The sequence below is a fragment of the Vigna angularis genome, chromosome 4 (genome assembly GCF_016808095.1).
Source record: "Vigna angularis cultivar LongXiaoDou No.4 chromosome 4, ASM1680809v1, whole genome shotgun sequence".
NCBI lineage: Eukaryota > Viridiplantae > Streptophyta > Magnoliopsida > Fabales > Fabaceae > Vigna > Vigna angularis.
The window spans coordinates 37,194,474-37,206,747 of NC_068973.1; the positions used below are offsets into that span (position 1 = coordinate 37,194,474).

Here is a 12,274-nt window from a genome sequence, read left to right on the forward strand (position 1 = left end):
TTCTTAATGTGGTGTCTTAAAGACAGTTCAAAAGTTGAAGGAGGAAGTTTAACTTAGTTTTCGGTATATCAACATTTCAGTGGTTGTATTCAAATGAGTTTATATATTTTTCATGCTAAAAAGGAAAGACCATGGGCTAGTCCTAACCCATAGGGCTTTGGGGGTATTTGGCCCTGTGGGCTTTTTTAATAAAAGATTTTTTTGGCCCTGTGGGCTTTTTTGGCCCTAACCCATGTGGGCTAGGGCCAAGCCCTATGATGGGAGCTTATTTTACAGATCTAGTTATGTAGTTATGGTAGATGTTGTTTTGAATATCAGAAGAGCCCAAACTTAACCATATTGATTTGGGATCATCATTTCTAAGAACTTTTTCACAACATCATTTCTCGGTGCAATTGAACAAAATACAGAAGAGGGTTTCAAAAATATAATAGATGTACCGTACGGTACACCGACTGTCTGAGCCAACCATCAGGCCAATCATTCTGGCCGACCACATGGTCCAGACCGAACGAATATTCCTAAGACCGAACGACTATTCCTAAGACCGAACGGTTCTTCTTAGGCCAACACCGGACCAACTACCCCAGCCGACTAGGCCGACCACCCATATTGACCGACCATCTCGGCCGAACAGACCACATGATTAGATTACAAACGATAATAGCTCATTAAATCCCCTAATGGAGATTGAGGCGTGATTGGGCCGCCATTAGGCTAACAAGAGGTAAAAGCCCATTACAACCAGTATAAATAAGAGTCTCAGGTATGATTTCTAGAGAGGTTGCATGGGATGCACTATATACATGCATTACTTACCGCTCGGTTACATTACTAACTTGAGTGTCAGAGTGTCTTTGACAGGTACCCGCCCGGCTCGGAGGAGGAGGGAGAACGAACAACTTGGAACATGAGGAAGATCAAGGTGGTTGTCCGGCCTTCAATGAATCTGTATACCCCTCAACGTGTTCGTCCAGTCATCAAGAACTGTCCGGCCTCAAAACCATCTCGGAATGTTTTAAGGGGTCTTCAATGTTCATCTAGCTCCCAATGTAGCCCGCTTGGAGCAAAAGCCCGCCTGGTCTTCAACCTGTAACGCGTTGAACAGAGTTCGTCCGTTCGGTCTCTAGCATTCACCCAGTCTTCAATACAGTTAGGAGTGTTTTAGTAGGATCACACTAAACCCGACCGGAACAATAGACGAACCGTGTCTAGAAATACATTTGATGTGCTTAATCACAATTTTGTGAAAAGATGATACGTGAGTATTACATATTTTGCTTTCCTTCTCAATCATATATTCATTTCTTCTGTTCTATATTATGTTCTTATTAATTTCTTATTGCTTTAGTCGATTACTTTTTTAAGATGGGCCGATGATCTCAAAATCAAAACTAGGTGACCAAATGTATTGCATGAACATGGTGTTGTTCTTCATCATATTGGCCTGGAACCAATTCTTCACATATTTAAGAAATAATACGTTTAACTCGAGGTAAATTTTTTCTCTTCTTAATCATAATGAATTAGAAAATTGTGACTGGGATGAATAACTAATATAATGGTGTGTACTCACTTTTGCAATTTGAATTATATTTTGTAGTTTTCTACGGTGAATCAACGCTGGATTTTCACTATGCTTTTGTTGTTTATTATGCACTCTCACTTTTCAATTTGAATTATGTTTTGTCTATATTCTGTTAAATATAAGTTAACAAAATTAATGGATGATGTGACACAACTTAAAGCTAACGAGGGACCAATCTAACACACCAGCTTTAAGTTGTGTCACATCATCATCCATTAATTTCGTTAACTTATATTTAACGAAAGGGACCAATTTAACCCACTATTTTAAAAGTTAGGACTAATGCAAAACACTTTTATAACGAGGGACTAAATTGAGATTTTTCAACCAAAGTGGGGACTAAATTGGCTATTAAACCTTTTTTATACTAAAAAGAAAGACTTATGGATTGACCTAAACCTATAAGAATTTGGAATAAAAGATGTTTTTGGTCTCAACCTAGACTAAAACAACGTCCTATAATATCTATCCACCTTTATATATGTATATACGTCTCTCTTTTTTCTTCAAAATTTTGGTTTAGCCCTCTAGAGTTAATAATGGTTTGGAGAATTGTCTTAAATATGTTTGGGGATTACCAATAGTATAATAGAAATTGAAGTGAATTAAAATTATTTTCCATTACTACACCAGATGAGTGTGCACTGGGCCTTTTGTGATTTATTCTTCTTATGTGAAGATTTAAGTTTGGAACTGGAAAGTGAAATCTGTTTGTCTCATCTATGGTAGGTTTTGATATCCATCTTGTTTTCATTATGTTGTAATATTTGTCATTTAATTATGAAAGCTTAGATTTTTACTAAAATATTCTGAAATAGTTGAGGCAGTACTGTAATAAGTTTACTTTATATCACAAAATTAATCTTCTAAATTCTTTTATATTTTAATTTTTAATTTTAAAAATGTATTAGGTTTGCACCCGCCTTTAGCATTAATTTGGCAGGATAGACGAGTTACACTCAAACATATTGGTAGATTAAAATTTTCCACAGATTCACAAATCATGATCCACTTTCTCACTCATATAAATTCATATCATTTTTAATTTAATATAGTAATACATTTTTCTAATTTTAGAATTATTAAAGTAATAAATAAAAATAAAAATGGGTCACAACAACCATCATATATTATCGTATATAAACAAGTAAAATATTATATTATTGTTATTATCTTCCTAATTTAACGTATAAGCGGTTATTAAGTTGTTAAACTTATTAATATTGTTTTGTATTTTGTTAATATTATTTATTTTTACAACAGATTGTATGGAGCCCAAAAAATTCAATACACATAACATTGGAGACTCTCATAAAGAAGGATCTCCCTCCTTATTCTAGTCATCAAGAGGTTATCAGTGGCTACGTGAACTTGTGGCTTGTTCAGATGGATGCCTTAGAATTCCGGTAAGAACAAACATGTTTTGCTTTTCCTATTCAAGAATAAGTTATGGATTGAAGAAATTCTCTATAAAGGAAAACATGTTCTGACTGCTCTGATAATGAAATCCTGTGTTGCTTCTCTCCTTGACAAGTTGTAAGGAGTGTCACAAAAGGGCGGAAGCACAGTACACACTAGATTCAGTAAGAGCGTCTTTGGCTAGACAAGAAGACACCATCATATTTGCTTTGATTGAAAGAGCCAAGTTTCCTTTGAATCCTCAATGCTACACTCGGCCTATCGTTTCAGAAGGATATTGCGGTCCAATGTTTGACGCCCTCTTACTCAAAACAGAGGCCATTCTATCCAAGGTACTTTTGTTTTACCTTAATCTGGTTTTTTTAATAGTTTTATAAAAAAAATAATTATTATTTATAAGATTGAATTAAATTTAAATTTAAATTTTGAACAAATATTTTGTTTTTTTCTAATTTGATGGTGTTGCAGGCAGGTAGATACATTAATCCTGAAGAAAATCCGTTCTACCCAGAAAATTTACCACCCTCGGCTGCACCAGATTACCCCTTTTCAGAGGTAATTAATTTCGAAAACTGTTGGACGATTTGCTATTACTTAATAAGTGGAAAAAAAAGGATCCATTGTTGTTTTCAGTTTTTGCAAGGTGCAGGTGCTTCAATTAACACAAACGAAGAAATTAGTACAATGTACTTTCGTCATCTGATTCCAATGTTCCTTAAATCTGGTCACGATGGCAACCATGCACAAACTGCTTTAGCCGATATTACGTTGTTGCAGGTGAAATTTCTTTTTCAGGTCTTTTTGAGTATGTTAATGGGAAATGTTATGCACAACAGTATTTTATAAGCAGTTTCAAATTTTATTTTATTTAATGTTTTTGTCGATGTGATTTGTCACACTATTTATTGTATTGAAATTGACAATTGAATCAATTTTACTATAAAAAATAATAGAAAGACATACATATTTCTATATAAATAGGAACATTAAAAATAATATAAATTTTTATTTTATTCCATAAAATATCTGCAGGCCATCTCAAAGAGGATTCATTATGGAAAATTTGTTGCTGAGGTCAAATTCAGAGAATCTCCTAAAATTTACGAGCCTTTAATTCGTGCCAAGGTATAGGTATATATAATGTTTTCATTCTTAAGAATTGTAATGGCCATAGTCACTGAAAATAGAGTTTCTTGCTGCTATTAAGTGTTCTTTATTTTCAAAGATCATCAGTTAGGGTTAGGGTTTTATTATAATCTGTATTTTGCAGGACAGGGAAGCATTGATGAACGAATTGAGATCTGAGAGTGTTGAAGAGAGGGTGGTGAAGAGGGTTGAAAGGAAGGCCTCGGTGTTTGGGCAGCAAGTGAGCCTTGAATATGATGTCTCGGGAGATACATACATGATTAATTCAGTGGCTTCTAAGTTGTACAAGAAATATTTGATTCCAAAGACAACAGATGTTCAAGTCGAATACTTACTAAAACGCCTCGATTGAAGCCATCACAACACCATCAAATTAATAAATTAATTTCATGTTATTGTTAATTTGAATTTATTATTTTTTTATTTGGTTGTTATAATTGCCAAATTCTTATGCAAGTCAATTCAGAGACCATTTAATAAAAACAATATTTTATTTGAGTTTATTTTATTTTGTACGTTGTACACATCATATATGAAAAATGTCAATATAGTTTTGTCCAAGAAAAATGTTAATACTAATTATTATTATTGTTATTAAAAAAATGATAGTTTATTAACCCTTTTAATTTTTACTAAACATCGAATTTCTAAAATAATTAAAGTAGTTTAAAACTAGAAGATGTATTTTTCTCTCTTTTTCGTTTTTAAAAATTCATCCTTATTCTCTTTTAGGTTGCAAATAAGTAGAAATAAATTATATTTTAGTTAAAGTGTTAAAATAGAGAGTTTGTACAGATGTAATTAATTTTTTGTTTTTATATATTTAAAATATCTTGGAATAATGTCTCTTGTTCCTGTAAAGAAGAAATCAGAATGAAAATACATTTTTTCTTTTTGCTGAGATAGACCTCTAATTATGAATATTTGAATATTAACCCCCTTTAAGTTTCTTGAATTTTCAGAATGGTTCATGGTGACTTGGCCTAATCGAACTAAAAAAGAGAAGACGCGGAAAAAGAGAAAATTTGATTTTTATCTCCAATTTCCGGATTGAACGAAGGTTTGAGGCTAACCTAAAATTGAACCAGAGAAGACCAAGGAGCTACACTCTAAACTAGAGCACACACGAATTGAGCCATTACCGAAAAACAAATGCATTTTGGTAACCTAACCCACAAGAACTTCATGGTTAAACGTACTTAGCCAGAAGTAATTTAGGGATGGATGGCCTTTTGAAAGCCTCGTGTTGATGTGTGGGGGCAATCAATATTCTCTGTAAGTTGTCGGGGCGTTACAAGTGGTATCAGAGCCTAGCCTCTCCCAGTACGGTGTGGTTCGAGGACGAACCAAGTGGAAGCTGGTGGGCATGTGACACCCGGGCACTGACGAGGGTGGGGAGTGATCGCCGGTGCAAAAGCCACGAAGTACAAGAGGCACAAACAAAGAGCGGCTCCTGGCAGACTTCCAGTGGAAGGGAGGGACACATGGATGAATCGAATAGACACTAGAATGAGAGGGATCAAGAGACTGTATAAGTATAGGACTATACGGTTGAAGGATAGCTTAAAGGAATTGATTTGGCTACTCATATCACCAAAAATGCATTTGCTTTTCGGTAGCCTAACCCATAAGAACTTTATGGTTAAGCGTCCTTAGCCTAGAGTAATTTAGTTGGTAACCTTCCAAAAAGTTTTTCCGAAAAGTGTGCGAGTAAGGACAAAACATATTAGAAAGTCTCGTGTTGATGTGTGGGGACAGCCAATATTCCCCTCTAAATTGTCAGGACGTTACATTAAGTACTTTGTTTTAGTTCACGTGGAATTTAGACCTCTTTTAGTTATTTAGTATTGTGTTTAATGTTGATAGAAAGAGATTGATTTATCTGTATCAAAATGATGTTTAGTATTGTGTTTTAGCGGTGTTTGGTTATTTAGTTATGAAGTTGTTGTCCAAACACAATGATAGGGAGCGCAGATGTAAAGATTATGTAGAAAGTTTCCATTTGTAACTAGGTTAATATGTTATTATATATTTTTTTATACTAAAAAGAAAGGCTTATGGATTGACCTAAACCCACATGAATTTGGAATATTTGATTCTGTGACTTTTTTATTAAAAGATGTTTTTGGTCTCAACCTAGACTTAAACAACGTCCTATAATATCTATCCACTTTTATATGTATATACGTCTCTTTTTTCTTCAAAATTTTGGTTTAGCCCTTTACAGTTAATAATGGTTTGGAGAATTGTCTTAAATATGTTTGGGGATTACCAATAGTATAATAGAAATTGAAGTGAATTAAAATTATTTTCCATTACTACACCAGATGAGTGTGCACTGGGCCTTTTGTGATTTATTCTTCTTATGTAAAGATTTAAGTTTGGAACTGGAAAGTGAAATCTGTTTGTCTCATCTATGGTAGGTTTTGATATCCATCTTGTTTTCATTATGTTGTAATATTTGTCATTTAATTATAAAAGCTTAGATTTTTACTAAAATATTTTGAAATACGTGAGGCAGTACTGTAATAAGTTTACTTTATATCACAAAATTAATCTTCTAAATTTTTTTATATTTTAATTTTTAATTTTTAATTTCAAAAATGTATTAGGTTTGCACCCGCCTTTAGCATTAATTTGGCAGGATAGACCACGAGCTACACTAAAACATATTGGTAGATTAAAATTTTCAACACAAATTCAGAAATCATGATCCACTCTCACTCGTATAATTCATATCATTTTTATTTAATATAGTAATACATTTTTTTACAATTATTATAGTAATAAATAAAAACAAAAATGGGTCACAACAACCATCATATATTATTGTATATAAACAAGTAAAATATTATATTATTGCTATTATCTTCCTAAATTAACGTATAAACGGTTATTAAGTTGTTAAACTTATTAATATTGTTTTGTATTTTTTTAATATTGTTTATTTTTACAACAGATTGTATGGAGCCCAAAAAATTCAGTACAAATAACATTGGAGAGTTTCTTGATCTCCCTCCTTATTTTAGTCATCAAGAGGTTATAAGTGGCTACGTCATCTCTGTGTCTTGTTCAGATGGATCCGTCAGAATTACGGTAAGAACAAACATGCTTTGTTTTTCTTTTTCAAGAATAAGTTATGGATTGAAGAAATTCTCTATAAAGGAAAACATTTTCTGACTGCTCTGATAATGAAATTCTGTGTCGCTTCTCTTGTTGGCAAGTTGTAAGGAGTGTTACAAAAAGGCGAGAACACACTACACACGAGATTCAGTAAGAGCGTGTTTGGCTAGACTAGAAGACATCATCATATTTGCTTTGTTTGAAAGAGTCAAATTTCCTTTGAATCCCCCAACGTACGATCTGTTTGACGGCTTCGTTCGTGAAACAGAGGCCCTTCAATTCCAGGTACCTTTTACTTCACCTTAATATGGTTTTTTTATAGCTTTATTAAGCCTTGTCAAATAATTATAATTATTATATATAGCTTATTGGTTTTTATATTTAAGTCCGTTCAATGACACTACTTTGCAATAAATATATTTTAATTTTGAACACTAATTTTGATGGTGTTGCAGGCATATAGATACGATAATCCTGAAGAAAATCCGTTCTTCCCAGAAAATTTACCTGCAACACCGTTTCCCTTTCCAGAGGTAATTAATTTCGAAAACTTTTGGACAATTCACTATTACTTAATGAATGAAAAAAAAAGATCTATTGTGTTTTTAGTTTTTGCAAGGTTCAGGTGCTTCGATTAACATAAATAAGGAAATTTGGGAAATGTACTTTCGTGAGCTACTTCCAAAGTTTGTTAAATGCGGTGATGATGGCAACTATGCGCAAACTGCTTTTGTCGATCTTAAGTTGTTGCAGGTGAAATTTCTTCTGTGAGGTTTTTTTTTGAGTATGTTAAGGGACGAAAACAGTATTTTATAAGCAATTTCAAATTTTATTCTATTGAATGGTTTTGTCGGTTGTAACTTGCTACACTATTTATTTTATTTCATAAAATATCTGCAGGCCATCTCGAAAATGATTCATTATGGAAAATTTTGTGGTGAGGTCAAATTTAGAGAAGGTCGTTCAGTCTACGAACTTTATATTCGTGCCAAGGTATATATAATGTTTTCATTCTTAACAATTCTAGTGGTCATAACCACTAAAAAAGACTTGTGTTTTTTATTTTCAAAAAATCATCAAGAAGTCTACTCATTTAGAATTATATATATTAATAATACTTCAATAGGTAATCAATAACAAATCTTATTAAAAAATAAATTTTAAATAATTTAAATATTATCAAAGAAAAATAAACTTTAAATTTAACTTAATCTTAAAAGTTTACTTTAAAAAATAAATTTGTATATTATATATTATAAATTGATGTTATTTTTCATCCTTTCTAACTATACCAATATTAATTTTATTACTAAGCTTTACATCAGTTAAGGTTACGTTGTTATTATAATCTGTATTTTGCAGAACAGGAAAGCATTGATGAGAATGTCAACAATTGATAGCATTGAAAATATGGTGAAGGGGAGGGTTGAAAGGAAAGTCATGGTGTTTGGGCGGGAAGTGAGCCAAGAACATGATTTCAAGGGAGAGGTTTCTATCTTATACGAGAAATGGTTAATTCCACTCACAAAAAAGGTTGAAACCGAATACTTACTAAAACGCCTCGATTGAAGACATCACAACACAACCAAATTAAAAAATTAATTTCATGTTATTGTTAATTTAAATTTATTAGTTCCTTGCCAAATTGCTATGGAAGTCAATTCAGAAAATAATGTTATCTAACTTTCTAGAAAGTTTTGCATACACTTAGACTATGCAAAGAAGTGTTATAATTTTATTCTTACAGACCATTTAATAAAAAACAATATTTTGTTTGATTTTTTTTTTTTTAATTTTCTATCATTTTGTTCTACTTTTTACACATAATATAAAATTGGAAATAATAAGGAGAGTAGACATGCCTCATGTGAATACTAATTATTATTAAAAAAATATAGTTTATTATCTCTTAACTTTTACTACACGTGTATAGGTTAAAGATCGAATTTCTAAAATATACAAAGCATTTTAAAATTAAAAAAAAACATAGTACAATTATGCTCTTTTAATTAATTGTAATTTATAGCACATTTTTGTGTAAAATCTAATTTAACTATGATGAAAATTTTCAGCAAACAATGAACTACCAATGGCTAGACTCACAAAAGAAGATTAATGAATCATATCGACACATGTTAAACAAAATTAGAAAAGGTTTTATAAACAAAAAATAATTAGTGAAACAAAGTGATATCTAAAAAGAAAAGTTAGAATTAGATTTATCAAACATTCGTATCCTTTACTATTTTAATTAGATTTAAAATAATGTATGATTTGGTCTCCTTATTTTTAAATGTAATAAATTTAATATTTTTTACTATGTAAAATTTTATGTGATGTGGCAAACAAATTCTGTGGTGACATATTCGAAATGAAATTATAAGGGTCTTCTCTTTATAAAATTAATTTAAGGTTTAATCATTTAGGAAGTTCCTATTTTCGGACAAAATATCAATTTGGTCTTATTTTTGTGAAAATTGTAACAATTTGGTCCCTGCCGTTAAATTGAGCCCAACAACATCAGTCTCTGGTTGACGTGGCACGTGGTTGACGTGGCACGTTGGACTGAGTTTTTAATTGACGTGGCTGAATGATGTGTATTTAGGTAGTGGCACGCTGGTGGGTGGTCAGCCTGGTGGGTCGGTCGGCCTGGTGGTTAGCCACTCGGTTTGGTGATCGGCCGGTATGGTGGGTGGGTCGACCTGGTGGTCGACCACTCGATTTGGTGGTCGGTCGACCTTGTGGTCGGCCACTCAGTTTGGTGGTTGGTCGATCGGCCTGGTGAACGACCACTCGGTTTGGTGGTCAGTCGGCCTGGTGGTCAGCCACTCGGTTTGGTGGTCGGTCGATCGACTAAATGGTCAGCCTAGTGGGTGGTCGACGAACAGACCAAGTGGCCGACCATCAAGTCGACCACCAGGGTGTCAGCATGCCACGTACGTTAGCATGCCACGTACGTTAGCATGCCACGTACGTTAGCATGCCACGTACGTTAGCATGCCAACGTAATAAAAAATTACACTGTCAGCATGCCACATCACACCCTCCTTAACGGCGTTTGGTCAATTTGATGGAAAACCTTTATTTGATTCAATTTTACAAAAATAAGGACCCAATTGAGACACCGAAAAAGAAAAGGACCAAATTGAGATTCTGCCCAAAAATAGGGACTTCCTAAATTATTAAACCATAATTTAATCAACATTCCTAACTGTGATGTTGGTATTGCATAATTGCTTCATCTATTGACAGCTAAAATACATGTTAAGAACATTGACTTGAGCCAGTAAATAGGTATATATGGTCCTTCTTAATGGGAGGAGTTAATTTATAAAGTAGGTTGGAAGGAACAATTAAAAGTAGTATGAAGTAGGAACGATTAAAAGGAAAACTTGAAGGTAGACTTAGTGGAGCCAAATAAAGGAGCAATAGAGAGGGTGATGAATCTTCCTCAAATGCAAACATTAGGAGATCCATGAATATTGATTATAGTTGGACATTAATAGAAAAAAATTGGATTTACCGAGGCTGGTATTAGGGGTAGCAAAAAGGGGAAAATCCAATGGGCTAGCCCGCCAGCCTAGCCAAACAAGGCGAGGCTTGCCCCGAGAGCCTGAACCAACTCGGCCCACCAAGCCCAATAGGTCATCACTATGGGTTAATTGGGTTAGCCTATCATCCCGATCGAGGTACGATAAAGCTTAGCTGAAGTGTGATATAACTCGACTGAGACGTGAAAGGGCTTGGTTGAGGTTTGATAGAGTTAGGCCGATGTTTGATAGAGCTCGATCAAGGTTTGAGAGACATCAACAGAGGTTTGAGAGAGCTTGACAAAGGTCTAAGAGACCTGGATCGGGGTCTAATAGAGCTCGGTCGATGTTTGATAGAGTTCGATTGATGTCTGATACAACTCGACCGAGCTTTGATAATGCTCAACCAAGGTCTCAACTTAGTCGTGATCAGCTCGCTAGTCTGGCAGCCCAACTGTTGGGCGAGCCAGGTTGTAAAAGTTAACCCATTCTTAAGTGGTAGGCTAACCCAATCTGATCCGTTTTTTGGTGGGCCTAAGTCAGGCCAGGCATAAACGAACAGGGTTAAATGAGCTGGGTTGGCTTGTTTTGCAAATCCTAGTTGGTATTCATCGAAAATTGCAAAAATTTGTTAGTAGTGAGCTATTTTTCAACGAATTACTCACAAGTGAAAATTTGTCGTTAAAAGTGTTGTAGGTAACATTTATTAGCGGATTTTGCTTGTCTCTTGTTGTTGGGAATCAAATATGTTTATTATTGTGTTGGTCTGGTTGTCGCTTGGAGACGTGATAATGTGTTGGCTAGTCAATTCGATTGATGTTGGGAGGCAAGTATGTTTGTTATTGGGTTGATTCGGTTGTCGTTGGTAGGTGTGATAGTGTGTTGGCTCGTTGGTCCATTTGGTGCTGGGAGGCGAGTATTTTTGTTATTATGTTGGTCTTGTTGTCGGTTGGAGGCATGATAGTGTGTAGGTTCGTTAGTCCGGTTAGTGTCAAGAGGCAAATATGTTTGTTATTGTGCCAATCTGGTTGACGCTGGGAATAGTGATATTGTATTGGATCATCGGTCTGATAGGTACTGGGAGTGAAGTATGTTTGTTATTGTGTGGGTCTGATTATCGCTAGGAGACGTGGTATTATGTTGGATTTTCGGTTCAATTGGTGTTGGGAGGAGAATGTGTTAGTTATAGTGTGTTTTTGAATCGGATTGAAGTTTTATTTACGAATGGTTTTAACTTCATTTATAATAAATAATTTTTTTTAAAAAAAAAAAGCATCATACAATGATGGTATCAAATGTTATTAAGTTAAATATGTTTTTAGTCCCTAAACTATCAAGCAATTTTGTTTTAGTCCCTCTTTCAAACTAAGGTACTTTTTGGTTCTTCTCCTTTAGGAAACCGTAATTTTTCGTCCTCAAAAATCAACTACGTTAAGAAAACGTTGATTTGGCTAACAGTGGAGTGTCA

At 33.9% G+C, this 12,274-nt stretch overlaps 2 protein-coding genes across 2 annotated transcripts; both read left to right on the forward strand.

Annotated features, from left to right (window-relative positions):
- The first annotated feature begins 2,944 nt into the window (after nt 1-2,944).
- On the forward strand, nt 2,945-4,571 carry LOC108331289 (chorismate mutase 2-like). Its single transcript, XM_017565941.2, has 6 exons — nt 2,945-2,994; nt 3,123-3,339; nt 3,476-3,562; nt 3,641-3,784; nt 4,040-4,132; nt 4,278-4,571. Exons 1-6 carry the CDS (start codon nt 2,975-2,977, stop codon nt 4,503-4,505), a joined length of 789 nt encoding a protein of 262 aa, XP_017421430.1. The 5' UTR covers nt 2,945-2,974; the 3' UTR covers nt 4,506-4,571.
- A 2,589-nt stretch (nt 4,572-7,160) lies between these two features.
- Nucleotides 7,161-8,845, forward strand: LOC108330509 (chorismate mutase 2-like). The gene is made up of 6 exons (XM_017564990.2): nt 7,161-7,249; nt 7,378-7,561; nt 7,732-7,809; nt 7,886-8,029; nt 8,177-8,269; nt 8,639-8,845. The coding sequence occupies exons 1-6, from the start codon at nt 7,230-7,232 to the stop codon at nt 8,843-8,845; spliced, it is 726 nt and encodes a 241-aa protein (XP_017420479.2). The 5' UTR covers nt 7,161-7,229.
- Nucleotides 8,846-12,274: the final 3,429 nt, after the last annotated feature.